The sequence below is a fragment of the Galeopterus variegatus genome, unplaced genomic scaffold, assembly GCF_000696425.1.
Source record: "Galeopterus variegatus unplaced genomic scaffold, G_variegatus-3.0.2 Scaffold845, whole genome shotgun sequence".
Taxonomy (NCBI): Eukaryota; Metazoa; Chordata; class Mammalia; order Dermoptera; family Cynocephalidae; genus Galeopterus; species Galeopterus variegatus.
Genome location: NW_007726956.1, coordinates 479,474 through 502,666, shown reverse-complemented (window position 1 = coordinate 502,666; position 23,193 = coordinate 479,474). Strand labels below are relative to the sequence as shown.

At 40.8% G+C, this 23,193-nt stretch overlaps 1 protein-coding gene across 1 annotated transcript in view; it reads left to right on the top strand.

Moving 5' to 3' along the window:
• Nucleotides 1-16,521: 16,521 nt before the first annotated feature.
• MKRN2OS (MKRN2 opposite strand) overlaps nucleotides 16,522-23,193 on the top strand; it is a 10,360-nt gene continuing 3,688 nt past the window's right edge. The window contains exons 1-2 of the mRNA XM_008572875.1: nucleotides 16,522-16,739; nucleotides 22,415-22,464. Of these exons, the coding sequence (XP_008571097.1) occupies nucleotides 16,522-16,739; nucleotides 22,415-22,464 (268 nt within the window). The remainder of the gene's footprint in view (nucleotides 16,740-22,414; nucleotides 22,465-23,193) is intronic.

Sequence of the window (23,193 nt, the reverse complement as noted above, 5' to 3'; positions counted from 1 at the left end):
CCGCCGCCGCCGCCTCTGCCCGGCCCACCCAGCGCAGCCGCATCACGCCGGCGCGCACAGCCCCTCCCGTGTGGCACTTTTGTAGCGCCGGCCGGAAACCTCGCCGCCGTCACAATTGGTTCCGCACCGGGGGTGGGGTCGGGCGGTCCCCCCATCCCCGCCCTCTGTGTCCGGCATTCCCAAGCCTCCCGGGCGGAGGCTGGCCGGCACCCTAGTCCTGCCAGTCTTTTTTTTTTTTTTTTTTTTAAAAGATGACCGGTAAGGGGATCTTAACCCTTAGCTTGGTGCTGTTAGCACCACGCTCACCCAGTGAGCGAACCGGCCATCCGTATATGGGATCCGAACCCGGGGCCTTGGTGTTATCAGCACCACACTCTCCCGAGTGAGCCACGGGCCGGCCCAGTCCTGCCAGTCTTAACCCGGGTGTGAACTGTTGCTTCCTACGATTCTACCCTCATCTCCAAGAACACCGGTTAGCGACCTATCCCGCTCCTGGAGTCACCTCGCGCCTCCCGGGCCGAGCTCCCGCCTCTCCTCTGCGCCCCTCAGTCGGAGATGCTCCTGCCCTCCCAGACTGCACTCCCCAGGCCCCCTTCTCAGGCCTCGTATCCCACTTAAGGAAATTCCTTAGCTCTCTCCCAGCTGCTCTTTTTCAAAATCTCTACTCCCACCCCGTTTAAGTCTTCATTTTCTTTCCTAGCATTCCTCTGCTGTTGGTCTTCCATTTCCTAAGGTGGAAACCCCAGAAGTTATTCTTGACACTTCCCTCCAGTTCTCTGTATGCCACAGGTCCTGCTCCCGCACCTGTGCCCAATGCGTTCTCATCTCTCCATTTCCACCGTCGTGGTTCCAGTCTAAGCAACCATCCCTTCTTGCGTAGGCCCGTGCAACTGTTTTCTGTTTTGTTTTGTTTTTTGGTGGCTGGCCGGTAAAGAAATCAAACCTTGGACCTTTGTGTTAGCAGCACCACTGCTCTAACCAACTGACAAAACGACCAGCCCCCCCCCCCCCCCCCCCCCCCCCCCCCAGTAACCTCCTAACTGGTTTTGCTGCTTCTCTGCTCCTGCCCTCTTCGAGTTTGTGGTCAAAGTCTATTAAAACATAAATCGTATCATGTTATTCACCTCCTTTCAATCTTTCAATGATTTCCCATTGCTTTTTAAAACATTTTTTAATTTAAAAAATTGAGATAGAAGGCTGGCCAGTTATCTCACTTGGTTAGAGCATGGTGTTGGTAACACCAAGGTCAATGGTTCAGATCCCCCTACCAGCCAGTTGCCGTAAAATAAAATAAAAGAAAAATTAAAATAAATTGAGATGTGATATATTTTACTTATGCATACACTCATGAAACCACCACCCAGATCAAGATTAAAGAACACTATGAACACCTCAGAAGGCCCTTTTATGTCCCCTCCGAGTTGATACCTCCCAAAGGTAACTGATTATCTTTCACCTCTATCGCCACAAATTAGTCTCCCTTGTTTTTGACTTCCCTTCATACGAATATAAAGGAAATAACTCAATATGTACACATTGTCTGCCTTCTTTTGACCAACATATATCTGTGAGATCTTTCCATGTTGTTGTGTATAGCTGTATGTTGTTCTTTTACTTTGCTATTAAAATATTGAGTCCAGCAATGAATGAATATGACATATGAGGGTACCTCAAAAAGTTCATGGAAAAAAGAATTAAGAGATAATATGGCGGGCTGGCTGGTTAGCCCAGGTGGTTAAAGCCCCATGGTCAAGGGTTCAGATCCCCAGCAAAAAAAAGGTAATACAAATCTTTCCATGGACTTTGTAAAGTAACCTCGGATACTTCCAATTACTTAGAACTTTTGAAAATTTTCTCAGGAATTTGGAAGTATGTTGAAAATTTTGTAGTTTTCAGTGCATAGGTCTTGAACAACTTTTATTAGATTTATTCCTGAGAGTCCAGATGGGTTTTTTAATGCTATTTTAAATGATATTTTTTAAATTTCCTAATTGCTTATTGCTTGTGTACAGAAATAGGAATACACTTGATCTCTGTATATTGACCTGGGATCCAGCTCCACGGTAAATTTTGAATTAATTCTTTTTTTTTTTTTTTCTTCCTTTGGTAGCTGGCTGGCCTGGGGATCTGAACCCTTGACACCTGGTGTTATAAGGCAGCACTCTAACCAACTGAGCTAACTTGCCAGCCTAAATTTTGAATTAATTCTAATGATTTCTTTGCAGATTGTTTTTTTATTTTCTACACACGTGATCATGCCATCAGCAAATAATGACAGTGTTACTTCATTTTCAATCTTTATATCTTTATTTCTTTTTCTTGCCTTGCTGCACTATCTAGGACCTTCAGTATAATGTTAAAGAAAAGTGGCAATGGTGTACATCTTTTGTTCCTGAATACAGGGAAAGTATTTAATATTTTGCCATTAATTAAAATGTTAGCCCTAGATTTTTTGAAGCTATACATTATCAGGTTAAGTTTCTTTGATTTTTTCGTTTTCTTAGCGATTTTATCATGAACACATCTTGATTTTTATCAAACGCTTTTTTCTGTACCTACTGAGAAAACCACATAACCATATTGTTTTTCTTCTTTATTCTGTTAATGTGTTGAATTATATTGATTGATTTTTAATGTTAAACTAAGCTAATTCCTCAGATAAACCCCACATGCCCATGAAATAATATTTCTTCTATAAATCATCTGTATATTCTATTTGTTAAAATAGTATTTAGGATTTTTGCATTCTTGTTCATGAGAGTTATTAGTCTGTAGTGTTCCTTTCTTTCTTTTTATTTCTTCCTGGCAGCTGGCCAATAAGGGGATCCAAACCCTTGACCTAGGTGTTATAATACCGCACTCTAACCAACTGAGCTATGTAGTGTTCCTTTCTTGTAATGTCTATAGCAGACTTTGGTATATGGAATTTGCTGGTCTCATAAAATAAGTTTGGAAGTCTTCCTTCTTTCCTATTCTCTGGAAAAGTCTGTAATGTAGGTATTGACTTTTCCCTTAAATATTTGGTTTTTTTTTTTTTTTAAAGATGACTGGTAAGGGGATCTTAACCCTTGACTTGGTGTTGTCAGCACCATGCTCTCCCAAGTGAGCTAACCAGCCATCCCTATATGGGATCCGAACCTGTGGCCTTGGTGCTATCAGCACCACACTCTCCCGAGTGAGCCACGGGCCGGCCCTCCCTTAAATATTTGGAAGAATTTACCATTAAAGCCATTTCAGCCTGCAGTTTACTTTGCAGGAAGATTTTTAATTAAAGATTTCATTGTTTTCTTATCTGTATAACTATTCAGATTTTATCTTCTTGTGTCAGGTCTGAAAAGCCTTTTTTTTTTTTTTTTCAGGTAATCAGTCCATTATATCTAAATTGAAAAATTTATTGTTATAAAGTTGTTCCTAATATACTTTTACTTTTATTATGTCTGTAGGATCTGTAATGTCTCCTTTTCATTTTTGATATTAATAACTGGTGTTTTATCTTTTTAATCAGTCACAAGAAGTTTATCGATTTTATTAATCTTTTCAGTGAAGAAGCTTTTGCTTTGTTCATTTTCTCTATTGTACATCTGTTCTCTATTTCACTAATTTCTGCTCCTATTTTTACTATTTCCTTTTTCCATGTTTTTTGAGTTCAAATTGCTCGTGTTTACTGGCTTCTTGACATGTAAGCTTAGTTTATTGATTGTTAAACTTTTTAAAAAATTAATTATTATTAATTTTTTACATTCTAAGATGTTGTTACAGAGCAGTTGGGGTGGAAGGGGAGAGAGGAAGGGGGAGGATAGGGTAAGAGGATGAGGAAGGGGGAAGAGGCATGGCCAAAGCCTGTGCCACCCCCCTCATTCTGGCAGAGGAGCACAGGGGGCTTCCGATGGTGGCTCAGTCATCGTTGGGCTGGATTCAGAAGTCAGGGGGACGTGGCCGAGGCCCTTGGGTTCCCCCACCCCAGCTCAGAAGCCAGGGGCGCTTCCAGCGGTGTGTGGTGGTCATCGCTGGGCCAGATGAGGACGTCAGGGGTGTGTGGCTAAGGCCTTCGGCCCCCCCACTGCCCTGGCTCAGAAACTTTTTTTTCTAAGTATTTAAAGCTATAATTTTCCCTGCAAGCACCATTTAGCTGTATTCCATATGTTTTTATATCATATTTTCCTTAACATTCAGTTCAAAATATTTTCTAATTTCCATTATTATTCTTTGACCCATAAGTTATTTAGAAGTGTGCTGCTTAATATCCAGACAACTGAGGGTTTACTAGTTATCTTTCTCTTATTGACTTGTTTCTTTTTTTTGTTTGTTTTTAATTGAAACATAATTGATTTGTAGATATCTGTAGGGTACGGTGTTGAATATCAATTCCTGTGTGCAATATGTGATGCTTAAATCAGGATAATTAGTATATTCCACATTATACCATGTAATCATTTTTTGTGGCCCTTTACTAATTTCTTACTACCTACCCCACCTTTCCTTCTGTCGATTTCTAATGTAATCCCATTGTGGAATTGTCTGTTCTCCTTTTAGGTTGGTCATTTCTTTTATATATTATGAAGCTATGTTTTTAGGTTCAGACAAATTCAGAATTGCTCTATCTTCTTTTCTGTCAACACTTTATCACTTAGAAATGTTCTTCTTTGTACTAGTTACACATGTAAATCAGGACAGTGTTGTGTCAGTGAGTGAATGAGATCATGTAATATACTTTGTAAAGACAGATGTGTAAAAGATGTTTCTAAGAATGCTTGTTTTAAAAAAATTCTTAAAAACAAACAAACATTTTTCTATACATATTTTAAATTACATATTATATAAAGTAATGCACTAATTTAGAAGTGTTATTTTTTCCCACTCTAATGTCAATAAACCATTTTATTCATACTCTCAAAAAAAAAAAAAGAATGCTTGTTTTGTTTTGTTTTTTTAAGTCCCTGCTTATCTCTAGAAATACTTGTTTTAAAATGTACTTTGATATGGGCTGGCCGGTGGCTCACTCGGGAGAGTGCGGTGCTGATAACACCAAGGCTGCAGGTTCGGATCCTATATAGGGATGGCCGGTTAGCTCACTGGGTGAGCGCGGTGCTGACGACACCAAGCCAAGGGTTGAGATCCCCTTACCGGTCATCTTTTAAAAATTTTTTTAAAAAATGTACTTTGATATTAATATAATCATATCAGTTTTTATTCAGATAGTGTTTTCATGGTATATCTTTTCCCATCCTTTTATTTAACCTACCTGGTATTTTATATCTAAGCTATCTCTCTCTTTTTTTAAAAAAAAAAGATGACTGGGATCTTAACCCTTGACTTGGTGTTGTCAGCACCACGCTCAGCCAGTGAGCAAACCAGCCATCCCTATATAGGATCCGAACCCGCGGCCTTGGTGTTATCAGCACCGCACTCTACCAAGTGAGCCACGGGCCGGCCCCATAATGTTGTTTTAAAATTAAGTATTCCCATACTGGCCAGCAACCAAAAAACAAACAAACAAATAAATAAATTAAAATGGAGTATTCTTCCTTTCAATTATTCCATGTTTTCATCTAGGATAACTTTTATTCAGCCAGAAGAACTCTTAGTATTTCTTTTTTTTTTTTTTTTTTTTTTTTAAAATTGACCGGTTGGGGGATCTCAACCCTTGGCTTGGTGTTGTCAGCACCACGCTCAGCCAGTGAGCAAACCGGCCATCCCTATATGGGATCCGAACCCGTGGCCTTGGTGTTATCAGCACCGCACTCTACCGAGTGAGCCATGGGCCGGCCCCTCTCTTAGTATTTCTTCTGCTGAAGGTCTTCCAAAAATTAATTTTCTTAACTTTTGTTATTTGAGGAAGTATCCCTCCCTCTCCTTTTTTTTTTAAATTACTAAACTTTATTTTTAAAAGCAGTTTTTGGTTCACAGCAAAATTGAGTGGAAAATACAGAGGGTTTCCATATACCTCTTGTCCCTGCCCCCCAACCTCGCCCATTATCAACATTCTGCACCAAAGTGGTACATTTGTTAAAATCAATAAACCTACATTGACATACCATTATTACCCAACATCCATAGTTTACCTTACAGTTCACTCTTGGTGTTGTATATTCTATGGGTTTTGACAAATGTATAATAACACATATACACCATTGTAGTATCACACGGAGTAGGTTCACTGCCCTAAAAATTCTGTGTTCTGCCTATTTATTCCTCCCTCCTCTCAACAACTGGTAACTACTAAGCTTTTTACTGTTTCCATAGTTTTGCCTTTTCCAGAATGTCATACAGTTGGAATCATATAGTATGCAGCCTTTTCAGATTGGCTTCTTTCACACTTAGGAATATTCATTTAAATTTTCTCCATGTCCTTTCATGGCTTGATAGCTCATTTCTTTTTAGCACTGACTAATTAAATTCCATTGTCTGGATGTACCACAGTTTGTTTATCCATTCACCTGCTGAAGGACATCTTGGTTGCTTTCAGGTTTTGGCAACTATCAATAAAGCTGCTATAAATGTCTGTGTGCAGGTTTTTGTGTGGACGTAAGTTTTCATTCATTTGGGTAAATACCGAGGAGCATAATTGGTGGGTCATATGTTAAGAGTATGTTTAGTTTTGAAAGAACTGCCAGACTGTTTTCCAAAGTGTCTGTACCATTTTGCATTCCCACCAACAATGAATGAGAGTTCCTGTTGCTCCACATCCTTGACAGCCTTTGGTATTCTCAGTGTTTTGAATTTTAGCTATTCTAATAGGTAAGAATTCATCATTAGAAAACTTGTCCTACCAGAAAAACTAAAAGAAGTCCTTCAGGCCAAAATTATAGGGCTTTAGACAGTAACTTGAATCCATATGAAGAAATAGAGAACCAGAAAGGTAAATATATAAGTAAATGTAAAAGAGAATATAAATGCACTTTTTTTTTGTTTGTAACTTTTTTTTTTTAATCTTATCTGGTTTGAAAGACAATTGCGTAAAGAAAGACTCATAAATCTGTTTTGATGTGTAAAGATGTAGTTTGTATGACAACAAAGGAAGAGAGAGGGAATGGACTATATCGGAGCAGTTTTTATATGCTACTGAAATTAAACTGTTATTAATTGACCTAGATTGTTATGAATTAATGTTAATTGCAATGTCCAAGGCAACCACTGAGAAAATAAAAATTTAAATACAAAGGGAATTAATATGGTACACTAGAAAATATATAGTCCAAAAAAAAGGCAATAATGGAGGAATAGAGGAACGAAAAACACGTAAGACATGTACAAAACAAAAAGCAAAATGGCAAACATAAATTGTAACTTATCAATAACTACATTAAATGTAAATGGGCCCTTACTGGACACTCGCAAAAAAAAAAGTAAATGGATTAAACTGTCCAATTACAAGGCAGAGACTGGCAGAATGTATATATATATTTAAAACCCACCATCATCTGACTATATGCTGTTTACAAGAAACCCACCTTACATTCAAAGATACAAATACATTGAAAGTAAAAGGATAATAAAAGACATACTATGTGAACAGTAACCAGAAGAGAGCTGGAATGGCTATGTTAACAGCAGGCAAAATATGTTATGACAAAAATTTTTACTAGAGACAAGAATGTTTTATAATGATAAAAAGTCAACCCATTAAGAGATTTATAAGTATATATATATGGGCTGGCTGGTTAGCTCAGTTGGTCAGAATGTGGTGTCATAACACCAAGATCAAGGGTTTGGATCCCCATATCAGCCAGCTGCATAACAAACAAACAAAATACATATACACCCAAAACAGATCCCCAAAATACATGAAGGAAAAACTCACAGATTGAAGGGAGAAGTAGGCAGTTCAACAATAGTTGAGGGCTGGCCAGATAGCTCAACTGGATAGAGCACAGCCTTGAACACCAAGGTTGAAAGTTCCCCTTACTGGCCAGCTGCCAAAAAGAACAAAAAACAATAGTTGAAGACATCAGTGTTTCACCTTCAACAATGGATAAAACAACTAGACAGAAGATAAATAGAAGATTTGAACACCACTCTAAACTAGCTAGGTCTAACAAACATCTATTGAACATATTCAGTTCAAGAACAGATTACACATTCTTCTCAAGTGCCCATGGAACATTCTCCAGGGTAGACCACATATTAGGCCATAAAACAAGTCTCAATAAATGTAAAAAGACTGAAATCACACAAAGTACATTCTCCAATGGAGATGGAATAATATTACATGTCAATAATAGAAGAAAATTTGGAAATGTCATACATATGTGGAAATTGAATAACATACCCTTACACAGCCAATGGGTCAAAGAAGAAATCACATGGGAAATTAGAAAATACTTTGAGAGAAATGAAAATAAAAACGTAACATACTAGAATATATGGCATGCATTATTTATATAAAGTAAAACCAAAAATTAGTTCCTTGAAAAGATGAACAAAATTGACAGACCGTTATCTAGACTGTCCAAGAAAAAAGAAAGAAAACTCAAATTGCTGACATCAGGAGTAAAAGGGAGACATTGCTACCAACCTTAGAGAAATCAAATAGATTATAAGGAACTATTGTGAACAACTGTATGCCAACAAATTAGATAATTTATATGAAATGGACAAATTTCTAGAAAGACACAAACTACTGAAACTGACTCAAGAAGAAATTTTTAAAAAATGAGTAGACCTATAAAAAGTAAAGAGGTTGAATTAGTCAGCACAAATCTTCCCAGAAAGAAAAGCCCAGAACCAATGCTTTCACTGGTGAATTCTACTAAACATTTAAACAGGAATTAACACTAATTCCTTTTTTTTTTTTTTGTAGCTGGATGGTATGGGGATCCGAACCTGTGACCTTGGTGTTATAAGACTGTGCTCTAACCATCTGAGCTAACTGACCAGCCCTAACACCAATTCTTTACAGATTCCTGCAAAAAAAAAAATAGAAAAGGAGAAGAGGGAAGGCTTTCCAACTCAATCTGTGAGGCCAGTACTACTTTGATATCAAAACAACATGAAGACATTGCAAGAAAAGAAAACTGCATACAATATTCATTATAAATACAAATGTAAAAATCCTCAACAAAATACTAGCAAACTGAATTGATGGTCCAGAAATAATCCCTCACATCTATGGTTAACTGACTTTTGAAAAGGGTGCCAAGACCAGAGAGAAAGAATAGTATTTTCACCAAATGGTGTTGAAAAAACTGGATGTCCACACGCCAAAGAATGAAGCTGAACACCTAACTCACACACTACTCAAAAATTAACTCAAAATGGATAAGGAACCTAAATGTAAGTGCTAACGCTATAAAACTCTTAGAAGAAAACATACGTATAAATCTTTATGACTTTGTGTTAGGCAATGGATTCTTAGAAAACCAAAAGCACAAGGAACAAAAGAAAACATAGATACATTTGATTTCATAAAAAGTAAAGCATTTTTTGCTTTGAAGGACACTGTTAGAAAGTGAAAAGATGATAGTTGCAATATATATGGAATATATATCCAGAATATACACAGAACTCTTACAACTCTACAATAAAAAGACAAATAACCCAATTTTTAAAATGGGCAATTTTAACAGGCATTTCTCTAAAGATATATAAATGGCCTCTAAGCACATGAGAAGATGTTCAACATCATTAGTCATTAGGGAAATGCAAATCAAAACCACAATGAGATACCACTTCACAACCACTAGGATGGCTAAAATGTGAAATATAGACAATAATTGCCGGCAATGAGGGGAAATTGGGACCCTCATAAACTGCTAGTAAAAATAGAAAATAATGCAGCCACTTCGAAAAAAGTTTGGCAGTTCCTCAAAGTGTCAAACATAGAGTTACAATGGACCCAGAAATTCCACTCCCAGGTTTATTTTTTTATTTTAAAAAAATTTTCTTGGCAGCTAGCCGGTGCAGGGATCTGAACACTTGACCTTGGTGTTATAACACTGCACTCTAACCAACTGAGCAAACTGACCAGCCCTTACTCCCAGGCATATAACCAAGAGAATGAAAAACATATGTCCACACAAAAACTTGTAGATTGTATCAGTCTGTTTCTGTCACTTATAACAAGATACCTGAAACTGGGTGATTTATAAAGAAAATGAAATTTATTGCTTACAGTTTCTGAGGCTGGGAAGTCTAAAGTTAGGGAACACATCTGGTGGTGGCAACAGTGCCCAGGGGTCTCACATTGCAAGATGGTGGAAACAGAGAGAGCAGAGAGAGTAACCTCCTCATTCACTGTCCTTTTAAAGCCCTCAGAACCACACCCTGGATCACCATTGTTAATCCATTCACTGCTGTATGGTCCTACAATCCAATCACCTCTTCAAGGCCCCACCTTTCAGTTATCATATAGGATTTCCCACCCTCTTAACAGTCACAGTGCGGGCTAAGTTTTATGTATCTAATACATAAAACTTGGAGGACATGATTCAAGATTCAGTGAGTTTGGGGGGGACATAATTCAATCCACTACGTACATGAATATGAAACTTATTCATAGCAGCATTATTCATAATAGCCAAAAGTAGAAACAACCCAAATGTCCATCAGCTGATGAGTGAATACACAAAATGTGGTATATCTATACAATGGAATATTATTCAGCCATAAAAATAAATAAAAAACTGCCTGGTTAGCTCAGTTGCTTGCAGCATGGTGCTGATGACACCAAGGTCCAGGGTTCAATCCCTGTTACTGGTCAGCCAACAAAAAATAAGAAAAGAAGAAAAGAATAAATGATATGTGCTACGATATGGATAAACTTTAAAAACTTTATGCTAAGTGACAGAAGCCAGATACAAATGAACATATACTGTATGATTCCACTTATATTAAATGTCCACAATAAACAAATCCACACAGAAAGAAAGACTACTGGTTGCCAGGGATTGGGGGAGGGGAGAATGGGGAGTGACTGCTAATAGACATGCTGTTTCTTTTTTGTGATGATGTAAATGTTCTAAACTTAGATAGTGGTGATGGGTGCACAACTTTGTGAATATACTAAAAACCACTGAACTGTATACTTTAAATGGGTGAATTTTATGACACACATTTTATTTCAATTTTTTAAAAAGTAAGTCATATTGAAGATAGGCAAAAGATCCAACATAGAGATAATAGAATTTCCTGAAGAAGAAAACAACAACAACAACAAAAAAGGAAACAAAACAAATATTCAAAACTATAATTTTTGAAAAATTTCCTGAAATAAAAAAGATGGGAAAATATGTTGAAAGAGCACACCAGAAATCTAAGTAAATCAACTACAAATGACTGACACCAAGTTTTATTATAATAACTGATATTAAAAAAAAGGCAAAAAAATTCTGTGGGTAGGCATACTGGCAAAAAAGAACACATGATTTATAAGAGAAAAGAAATTAGTTTATCATCAGACTTTTTGACAGCAGTGTTTTATGACAGAAGAAAATGGAATGACATGTTTAAGAAAATGTGAGCCAAGGATTTTATACCCAGCAAAACTGACTTTCAAGTATAAAGGAAAGAGATAAACTGTTATCAGTATGCAAGAACTCAGTGAGCTCTACCTATGAGCTCTTCCTATGAGCTCTTCCTAAGGAATCTTCTAGAGAATGAACCTCAGACAACCATAATTACTAATGGGTGATGAAAAAACTGGGCATTAAATATGTTTGCATGCAGAACTAATCCTTAGTGAGGGCTAAAAGAGATTATTGTTTACAATGGAGAAGTTCTGGGAATGAAGATATAGAATGACCATTTAAATAAATTAAAGGAAGTTAAAAAAATTTTTAATTCTATTCAGTAGTAATCATAATTGGAGTTAATGGTATTAGTATGGTGACTATGAGATTGTTGTGTGTGTAATGTGGGATAAAGAAATGGGTAATTACAAGATATCCTAATTCCATAGTCCCCAGTTTTCTTGAGAACCAAGATTTTCAGTGTAGAAGAAAAGAGATACAAATGTAATACAGGGTGCCACAGGCCTCGACCACATGCTCCTCCCGGCTTCTCATCCTCCCACCATATCCCCTTCCCCGTTTCTTTCTCCCCCTCCATCCCAACTGCTTCACAACAACACCTTAGAATGTAAAAAAATAATAACAATAAATAAATAAATAATATAATATAACATAGAAGAGGTTAAGTAAAAACCCTGTATTCCCATCCTGAATTGGAATAGTAATATGAACTCCTGAAGTATTTTATCTTCATGTGTGTGCACATGTTGTGTGTACTTTTTTTTTTTACCCTGCTCTGTCCACTAAAAAGGCAGAGATATGATAACCAACACTGTTGGGAAAATAGAATAGTTTGGTCAGGGCCCTCACCTTGGGTCCAGTTGGGTGTGGTTCAGCATCCTTTGTAAGCAAATTGTGTGTGTGGAGTTACTGTGCACGTGCGCCAATGTATCTTTTCAGTTTTGTTGCTATTCTTGTGTTCTTGAGAGAGAGAGAGAGGAGTTTTAGTGAAGCAGGCGCGGGTGGGCGTCTGCGTCAGGTGTCCGCCCGGCACAGCCATGCTTTCTAACCTATGGCTTCCAAGGAGCTATTTGGCTGGTTACCTAGCTCATAGACCTGTGTGAAGGGGTCTGGTGACCCAGCCTGACATATGAAGGGTTTGTGATCCAGTCTATGAATGGGCTTGAGCGGTCTGGGAGCTCCAGACCCAGCCCTAGCTCAACCATTGGCCCAGTTGGTACAACATTACCAGCAGGTAAAAGAGCCCAACAACTGGCGCGGTCATGTACCTAGACAACTGGCGTTATGAACAGGATTAAGAGCGCTACAATTGGCGATGTTGACAGATTTCCAGACATTTGCAGTAGCTCCACAAACACAGTAGCAAAGAGCATCCCCAGTGGGCAGACTGCAATCTTGAAATACCATTTCCCATTTAAAGAAATCAGGGCTTCCTGGAGAAATGGGTGATTCCAGGTCTGGGGCAGGAATGATCTGAGATGAAACTGGCATGTCTTGGCATGCTAGATAGCAAGGAAACCATCAGAGACCACCAGGGTCATGTGAAAAGGACTCAGAAGCCAATAGAAGAGGCCAAAGATGGGACAATTTGAGCTTCAATAAGAATAAAAATTGCATTGGGTTTATATCCATCTAATATGCTTACATACATATAAGTTCAGAGTGACATTTAAGAAAAAGGACATGAAACCAACTGAGCACCTTCTGAATGTGACAGAGATGCCCTTATTATCTTGAAATGTAGGTAAAGAATCAGGTACACATCCAATCTATCCTGCATGACTGAACCACTGGGCAACTAAGCAATAGCTGAAGGAAAGTGTCCCCTGATAAAATTTTTCTAACGAACGTATAAAAACAAAATGGTGCACTTAGAATACCCCCAATAGGCTTCCCTCAATGAATGAACAGATCTCTAGGCTTTGAGAATTAGTGGCTGCTAATATCAAAAAAGAATGAAAATGAGACATGACGTGCTTTCCCATGAAAGAAGGGATCCCTACCTGCAATCTTGCCAAGGGGACCAAATCTGAGTCTCAGCCAGTCTCTGCAATCAGCCGCCACTTTGCAGGATGTACAGAGGACAGAGAAACATGTCGAAGAGAACCCCAAGTGTGCAGTCAGCAACATCAGACCATGGGAGACACTTCAATCAAGTGACCTGAGGGCTTCATAGACATATCGTAACAGAAAAAAATGGGAGACAGGGGAACCAAGAGACTTCAAAAACATATAACAATTTTTGGGGCCGGCCCGGTGGCTCACTGAAAGGTGCACCGCTTGGGAGCGTGGTGGCGCTCCCGCCGAGGGTTCAGATCCCATGTGGAGATCGGTTCCTGCTCACTGGCTGAGCGCAGTGCGGGCGCAGCACTGAGGGTTGCGATCCTGTTGCCGGTCCCCGGTACGGGCGCGACACCGAGGGTTGCGATCCCATTACCGGTCAGTAAAAAAAGACAAAAAGGAATTAAAAAAAATAAATAAATAACAATTTTTAAATGGGCAGGACTAAAATATAGTATCAACAGATGCACACTTGGGTGATTAAGCCAAAAAGAAACACAAGGATCAATTACTGTAGAAGGGAGATTAGGGGTTACTTTTGGAGAGAGGGTGAGGGGCTCTGACTGAGATGGGCCCCGGAGGGCTTCTGAGGTGGCTGGAAAAGTTCTAGGTTTTGCCCTGTGTGGCAGTTTCAAGGGGTTCACACAAAAACAATTCATTAAGCTGCAAACACATTTGTTTTGTATAGTCTTCTAGATCTGCTTTATTTTATAATAACAGTATTTTTAAAAAATAGAGACAACGTAAGAAAAGAGTGAAGATACCTGTGTTGGAAAAAATGCTTGTGTATTAAAAATGTTTACTAAGGCACGCTGCCTCCGTCTCTGCTCATGAGATTCACAAATAAAATCTCTCTTGGTCCCCACGGCCCCGCTGGGGCCCTGAGGCGTGGAGCTGGAGGAAGCTGAACCCAGCTGCAACCATGCACAGATCACACCAAAAACACCATTTCCACACGGGTAGCCCACCATAGCCACCACAATTGCCACCGTGCAGATGGCATGCCAGACTCAATTGCATTGACACAAGGAGAGGCATCAGCGGAGACCAAAAAAAAAAAAAAAAAAGAAGTCCTCTCTCTCCACCAAACACACTCTAGAGTAATAGAAGCAGCATCTGAATTCTGATAATAGGGGAGAACTTGATCACACCTGCCTCAGTACTGAGCAGATCATCTAGGCAGCAAACCAACAGAGGAACAGTTAATCTATCAGATGGAGAGAACAAATCTACGGTTACTAGAAAGGGAGGGGGAAGGGAGAAAGAGGAGGGGGGGGAAGGGGGAGATTGGGTAAGGGGCGTAAAGGATAAGTATGATTTGTAACAATGAATATGCTAATAAAAATTTTTTTTAAATATCTCTTGTTGCTGATGTCATAAAGATGAATACATTCTCAGTTGAAAGTAGCTTGGGTCACTCAACCAATCAACAGTAGCCATGTGGTTTCTATTAATAATGAATAATCTCAGGTCCTTGTCACCTGAGCTGAGCGTCTAGCTGTAACCTGTCTGACTTTTCTAGTTCTGGAATTCTCATGATCATTCTCATGTCCTTTTTTCTGCATTTTTAGCATACTGTAATTTACTTAAATGCATATTAAGAAAAACCTGTCCTTCCTGAAGCTTCTGTATCTGTCACGATACCTTCTCTGTGGGTCTCCCCTTTAAGGCTGCCCATCTCTGGTACTCAAGGCATCAACAGGCCTTGGTTAAAGTGTAATACAACAAACTATGCATTTCTACGCAGTCATCTGAAAGGATGAGCTGGACCTATATACCTGATATGGTGGAAAAGTTTTCAAGATGAGAGAAAAACACAAATTTCAAAACAGTACACAGTATAACAATATTGGGGTTTAAAAAACTATGTGGAAATATTCACCTAACTTACCATTAGCTTTTTCATAGAAATTAGCTTTCTCCCAGCATTTCTCCACCATTAGAATATGGTGGGTAGAAAAATGTTATGGGAGAAAGGAGAGGCACTACTTTTTTTCTGTATATTTTTGTGCAGCTGCTTAAAATTATTTAAAAATTGTAAAATAATATAGTGCATATAGTGAAAAGCACAGCTTGATGAATTTTCATAAACTGAATACTCCCATACAAACAACACCCAGATAACGAATCAGAACAGCCCCAGACCGCAGAGACCGCCTCTGCCCTCTGCCAGTCAGTATCTCCTATCTGGGGTAACCACTATCCTTATTTTTAACTGTGCTGTTCATTTTATATGAGCGAAATTACCTCCACAATGTAAAATGTCAAAAAAAATTGCCTTGGGGCCGGCCCGGTGGCGCACTGCTACAGTGCGCCGCTTGGGAAGCGCAGCGGCGCTCCCGCCGAGGGTTCGGATCCCACATACAGACCGGCTGCTCACTGGCTGAGCGAGGTGCGGGGGCAACACCGAGGGTTGCGGTCCCGTTGCCGGTCCCGGTCCGGTACGGGCGCGACACTGAGGGTTGCGATCCGTTGCCGGTCACAAAAAAAGAGACAAAAAGGAAAAAAAAAAATTGCCTTGAAGTAAAGATTTCTTTTATTTATGCAACAACAAAATGATATAACCTATCCTAGGAACACAAAAATAAAGGTCAGTCCCCAGTTCCAACTCTATGACTAATTAAATAGCAGAGTTCTGGTAGAAATATGAATCCAGTGCTGCCAGCCCAAGGGAAGACTGGAGGAAGCTGAGAAAGGTTTCACAGAAAAGTAGGGCTTTAAAGGATGAATAGGAGCTGGCTGTCATCAGCTGAAAGTGCAAAGGCTAGAAAGAAACTTTGTAAGTGAGCACAGATGAAGTCTAGCTCTTTAAGAAACCAGTTTATGGGGTGGCCTGGTTACTGGTTAATCCTACCTGATTTGGCTTTGGAAGCCTTCAATCAGGATGACATCACTGTTGATCAGGTTACTTGCTGGCGTGCATTTGCCAGCTGCGTAATGAGAAAAAGGAAGTCTGGAGAATCCTGCCCTGGTAGCCCAGGAGGTGAAAGCTATGCACTGCGCACAAGCTGGAAAGTCTTTAATTAAATTCAACCACTGTGAGAAATCCATCTACAGCTTCAGTGTGCCTCAGTGCTGCCCCCTGTGCCACCAGGATGTGGGCTCAAGGAAGCTGGAGGAAGCGCCTGTGAGCATCTCTAACCCATTTACAAACGGGCATCAAGAAAAGTGTTCATTCCTCCTCAGACCAACTCAGGGGACGTTTCTTAGGTACAGTGTCTTTTAAGTGTTACCTTGAATTGTGTGAAACTTTTCCTTCTATGTTTTAGTCACTAAAACTTTCTTTTTCTAATATGGACTATATAGGGGGAGGCTTGGTGGATAATCTTACCAGTGTTTTGGCCTTAAATCCTGGCATGTAGGTCTAATTTCTTCATAAACATAGATGGCATGCGTACGTTTCATTGCTGCAATAAGTGCAAGAATATATGCAGGATATATGAAGAGCAAACCTGCTCATAGAATTTTCCTTTTTTTGGGGTGGCTGGCCAGCACAGGGATGGAACCCTGGACCTTGGTGTTATCAGTACCATGCTCTAACCAACTGAGCTAACCGGCCAGCCCTGCTCATACAATTTTGAGAAAGAAAATAGGTGCTAGAGGCTAACTTGGAAAATGATCAGCTGCTCACCTTATGAAAATAATACCTTTACTGTCAGTTAGTTTGTAGCTTCTGTGACAAAGAGATAGTATACAGAGCCTGAAGAATAGGCACTTACAGACTATTCTGTATGGAGGTAAATTAAATTGAAGACTAGAGCTGGTCTGCTTCCACTATAGATGCCCCCTGGCTTTGCTTTTAAAATGATTTCAGAAATCAGAAGAAAGGCTTATGCCTTACTGTCTCTGTGGAGTTCACAAACAGAATTGGAGTTGTCCCTGTCTGAGTCAGGTTTTAAAAGAGCATGGATGTTTCTGAACGATGGTGCATGCTTTAGGAAGTGTGTTCAGTTTCTGCATTATCATTAGCTCTCTGCTCCCCTCAGGAGTGCTGGTCTGAGGTAAGAAAACTGGAGCTGACTGCTCACTTCCGTGCTAACTAACTTCCTTAATTGATTTCCTTCCAGTCCCTATGAGGACAAAAGGAACCAAAGTGTATAAAGGTGTTGGTCACACTGTTAAGTATTGAAGAGACTGCACACTGACCGTCCTTGGGGAGGGAGCGGGATGAAGAGAATACAATGCAGCCTCTGGTGTCAGAAAGCACCATTCCTATCCTGGTTCTTCTAACCAGCTCCAGGACCCTCTCTGAGACTCCAGTTCCTCATCTGCAAAATGAGGATCACACCAATCTTGCAGAGTTGTGAGGTGTAGTGACAGGCACATAAACCTGGCCTGAGTACCAGCTACTATGTTTCACCCCCATACTCCTTCCCATTCTGTTCTTTTCATGTTCAGTTCAGATGGAAACTCTGCAGCCTGGCAGAACTTCAGTTCCACCTTGTAGTTATTTCTGTTGCTTACAACAGAAGTGCTTGAAACTAGGTAATTTATAAAGAAATAATCTTTATTGCTTACAGTTTCAGTGGCTGGGAAGTCCAAAGTCCAGGGAACACATCTGGTGAGGGCCTTGTTGGTAGGTAGTGACTCTTCATAGCAAAGCAGGGTGTCACATGGTGGATGGCAGAAGCAGAGAGAGCTCCTTATGCACTCTCCTTTTAAAGCCCTCAGAACCATGCCCATGAACATCATTAAACCATCAACCTATTGATCTGTTTACTAGGGCACGGTCTTCACAGTCTAATCACCTCTTCAAGGCCCCACCTCTCAATGACCATAATAAGATTTCCCACTCTCTTCACGTGGTCACAGTGGGGATTTAGTTTCTAACACATGGACTTTGGGGAACACAATTCAATCCACAGCAAATCTTAATCAAAATCATTAAGCCTGAACTGTTTTACAAGAGCCCCTTCCTCGCTGATGCTAACTCAGAGTCATTAACTGGTTGTGTTCCAAAAGCTTTTGAGTAAGTGTTCAAAATTCAAAATTCAGGGGCCAGCCCCGTGGCTCACTCCAGTGACTGTGGCACTGGTAGTGCCAAGGCTGTGGGTTTGGATCCTATATAGGGATGGCCAGTGCGCTCAGTGGCTGAGCGTGGTGCAGACCATACTGAGCCAAGGGTTGTGATCCCCTTACCAGTCCAAAAAAAAAAAAAAAAAATTCAAAATTCAGGTGGGCCAGTTAGCTCAGATGGTTAGAGTACAGCCTTGTAACAACAAGGTCAAGGGCTGGATCCCCATACTGACCAGCTGCCAAAAATAAATAAATGTTGCTTTGTGTTGCTTCACCCCCCACAGATTTGTCACCCCACTTCCCCTGGGTGATGGAGATGAAAGGATTACTCAAAGCCCATCTCTTCTGAGCAGTGAGAAGCCCCGAAGCGGTTAACTTCCCTTGGGAATGCTCAAGCAAGAGGCATCCCTTCCTCGGGAAATTAACCCTTAATTGGGGTTCTCTTCCTGCATTTATTTTCCACACCAGGAAGTTACAGGAAGAGAACATAGGTGGGATTATAGTATAACAGTATAGGCTGGTAACTTTCAGTGAAACAAGCCAGATGACATTCCAGTAAGACAATTAAGTGATCCATTAACAAAAGCTTGATCTTAGCAAACATTCCTTCTCCATCTAGCAATTTTCCAGTATCTACACATATCAATCAATAACTAGTGTGTCCTTGAACCAGCAACCTTGCTATGCCACAAATCTTTATCTTACACCAGAGACTTTATAGCCTGAGGAAAATTTCCAGTCCTCCACAGTGTCAATATTTGAAACTGCAAGGCTTTGGAAAACCAGGCCCTGTGAAGTACATATGCTTTATAGTATATTCCACAAATAAATATTAAAAGTTAATTTCCCCTAACATTAGGTCATTCAACAAATCCTTACTGAGAAACTGTATGTCAAATGTTAGGGATGTCACAGTGAATAAGCCACAGTCCTGCTCGTAAAAAAACCCCGACACATACAGGCTTTCAGGTTGACCCCTAATAACCATTTATTTATTCTGTGGCATGGTGGTGACACCAATGGGCCTGTTCTTACTTGGCATTGGAAGAAGGAAAATGGCGGTGCTGAAACAGGTCATATGTTTGGCATCCTCAAATCTCTTCAGGTGCTCAGGCCAGGATCTTCAAAAACTTCAAGGTAGCCCCCTGCCCACCAGACCTTCTAAGGCCAGATTCTCAACTATTTCCTTCACTCTCATCTAAATTTCCAAACCCTCAGTACTGATTCCCACAACTCACCTTGAGATAATTCACTCACTTGGTAAAAGAGAACCAGCAGTGACCCAAAGGAATCACCAAGGCTCTGATCTAACTAGGTTAGAATGCCTCAGGGCTGCCACATATGGTTGGGCAGGTTGTGGACTGCACAACAGCACCTGGCCAAGGCAGTGGTGGGTGCCAAAACTCAGGTTGCATTCCACTCATCAAACCAAGTGCCCTGTGCAGAGCTGCATCTCCAGGAAGAAGGGGCACCTCTTCCTAATTTGTACAAAGGTACCATATGAGAGGGTGCTGGCTGTGGCCCTGTCCCTGACCCATCACAGGCTTCTGTAACATTCTATATTTTTTCCCTTCACAGCACTTTTGTTAAACTAAAACTAAAAAGTTTTCTCTGGAAGCAAGCAAACTCCATGAGGACAGACACGTCATCTTATTTCCGGTGGTGTCACTAGCCCTTCACTTAAAATGACAGGCCCAGAGTTGATACCAATAAACATCTGTCTCAGGACTGAGAAATCCTGAAGGAAAAAAGGGAGAGGGTGAGGACATGCCTAGCACTGGGTGGAGGTCAAGTGCAGTCACATGCTCAGCGAGTCATCGTGGGGAAGCACTCGTGAGCAGTGCTCAGGTCGCCAAGCTGGCTGGGTTACTGCTGGTTCTAGCTTCATTCTCATCATCTGGACCCACGGGGTCTCAAAGAGCTCAAAGTGGCTGCACAGGATGATGGGGGAGAATCGCTCCGGTGGGCAGCCCTTTGTGACTTTGGCCATCTTCAAGCCTGGGCTGCTTGCTTTAAGGAGGAACCAATTATGGTGGGGTCCAGCTTTACAATGGTGTGAAAGGGATAAGCACTCAGCAGACACCGTATTTCAGTGCAATATTCAATAAGTTACATGAGACACTCAACACTTTATTGTAAAGTAGGCTTTGTGTTAGATGATTCTGCCCATCGTAGGCTAATGAAAGTGTCACGAGCACGTTTGAGGTTGGCTAGGCTACAGTGGTCAGTAGGTTAGATGTATTAAATGCATTTTTGACTTACGATACACCTGGCTCTCTGTATCTGTGGGTCCTGCATCTGTGGATTCAGCCAACTGTAGATCAAAAATATTAAAAAAAAAAAATTCCACAACGTTCCAAAAAGCAAAACTTGAATTTTCCACATGCCTAGTACTATGTTGAATCCACACAAATGAAGTGATATCTAGGCACTGTATTAAGTATTACAAGAAATCTAGAGATGATTTAAAGTTTATGTGAGGATGTACGTAGGTTATATGAAAACACTGCACCATTTTATGTAAGGGACTTGAGCATCCTCAGATTTTGGTATTTGAAGAAGTCCCAGAACCAATCCCCCATAGATACCGAGGGATGACTGTATTTTCAATTTATGATGGGTTTATCGGGATGTACCCTTACTGTAAATTGAGGAGCATGTGTATCCAGACCTATGGTCTGACAAAGGAACTTTATCATTTAAAAATTGCCTCCAATTTATTTGACACCTATGTGGGGCATGCACTCTCTAGGTACTTTATTCTACTACCAGCTTGCTAGGAGGCTTATGATAGTCTCATTTTACAGATGAGGAAAATGAGATTAGAGAGAGAAAGTGACTTGCCCAAGGTCCCAGGGCTAATAAGTGATGGCCTGGTATTATAAATTACATGAATTTACACAGTTAATGAACAGTCTTTTTTTTTTTTTTTTTTTTTAGATGACTGGTAAGGGGATCTTAACCCTTGACTTGGTGTTGTCAGCACCACGCTCAGCCAGTGAGCAAACCGGCCATCCGTATATAGGATCCGAACCCATGGCCTTGGTGTTATCAGCACCGCACTCTACCGAGTGAGCCACGGGCCAGCCTTGAACAGTCTTGAGTAAAGAAGAATTTCAGGAAACAAGGGCTGTCCAGGAAAAGCAGGCGCAGCCACAAGCTGTCAGACCAAAAGCGGCTATTTTAGTTTGGAAGGCTGAGGTCCCCTGAGATGAATTCAGGATCCTCCCACCCACACTAGCCTGAGGGACAGGAAGAAATAATGAGGAGCGTCCCCCACTGCTGACCGCCAGGTGGGCCTCGGGAGCCAGCTGTTATGCTGGCACACTTAAGTACTGGAGTCCCAAGAAAATCCGGATGGGGGGGCAGCGAAGTACTTTCTACCTCAAATGAACCCTTCACTCAACCAGCTTTCAAACAGGGCTTCCACTAACCTGGACACTGATGGCAAGTTCCAGCACCAGCCCAGAGGGGTAGCCCACAGATCTCCCCCCACTTTCTTTCTTTCTTTTTTTTAAAAAGATGACCAGTAAGGGGATCTTAACCCTTAACTTGGTGCTGTCAGCACCACGCTCACCCAATGAGCTAACCAGCCATCCCTATATGGGATCCGAACCCGTGGCCTTGGTGTTATCAGCACCACACCCTCCCAAGTAAGCCACGGGCCAGCCCTCTCCCCCCACTTTCTATTTATTTACTTGTTTTATTTTTAAAAATTGAAACATAATTGATTATACATATTTATGGAGTACCGAGCTGACTCTTGGTATTTGTGAAAATATGTGATGATAAAATCTCCTCCTACTTTCAATACCAACTCTTCATGCCAAACACATGCAAACGAGAAAAAAACCACTTGTTTCTTTCAGGGAGTATGATGGAAGGTCTGATCTTCACGTTGGAATAACTAACACAAAGGGTGAGTGCATTTCCATCTTTTTTTTTTAGCTTAAAAAACCCACAACACGCAGTTAGAGGAGAGCAGCATTTCTAGAGAAGATGTGATCATGGCAACATTTAAGTAGAGATTCCTCTGTTCCCTGGGTTCTCCTACTGTGCTGTGAGGTGGGGGCTGCCATCCCCCAAATAAGAAACACCTGACTTTATGGCGAGTTATTACTAGTAACAATACTAAATATTTGAAAGCTCTTTAATATTTTCTCAGTGAACAGTGCTGCAAATCTGTATGATTTTGTTGGTTTTCAGGAGAGGAAAAAACAGGTGTCCAGAGAGGCTAAGTTGCCCAAGACCTCACATTTTGTGTCCTAAGGAGAATTCAGACCCAGGCCCTCTAATCCCCCAATCCTATACTCAGCACACTACACCTGGGTCTCACACTCCAGGGTCTTCAGAGGCTAGGCAGGAACTTCAGGAATAAAACAGAGGGCTAAAACACCTCAGGGTGTGATGACAGGGCTTGCAGTCGTTTTCATTAAGAAAAAAAAAAGGGGCCGGCCCGGTGGCACACTGCTACAGTGCGCCGCTTGGGAGTGCGGCGGTGCTCCCGCCGAGGGTTCGGATCCCACATACAGACCAGTTCCCGCTCACTGGCTGAGCGAGGTACGGGGGCAACACCGAGGGTTGCGATCCCGTTGCCGGTCCCGGTCCGGTACGGGCGCGACACTGAGGGTTGCGGTCCGTTGCCGGA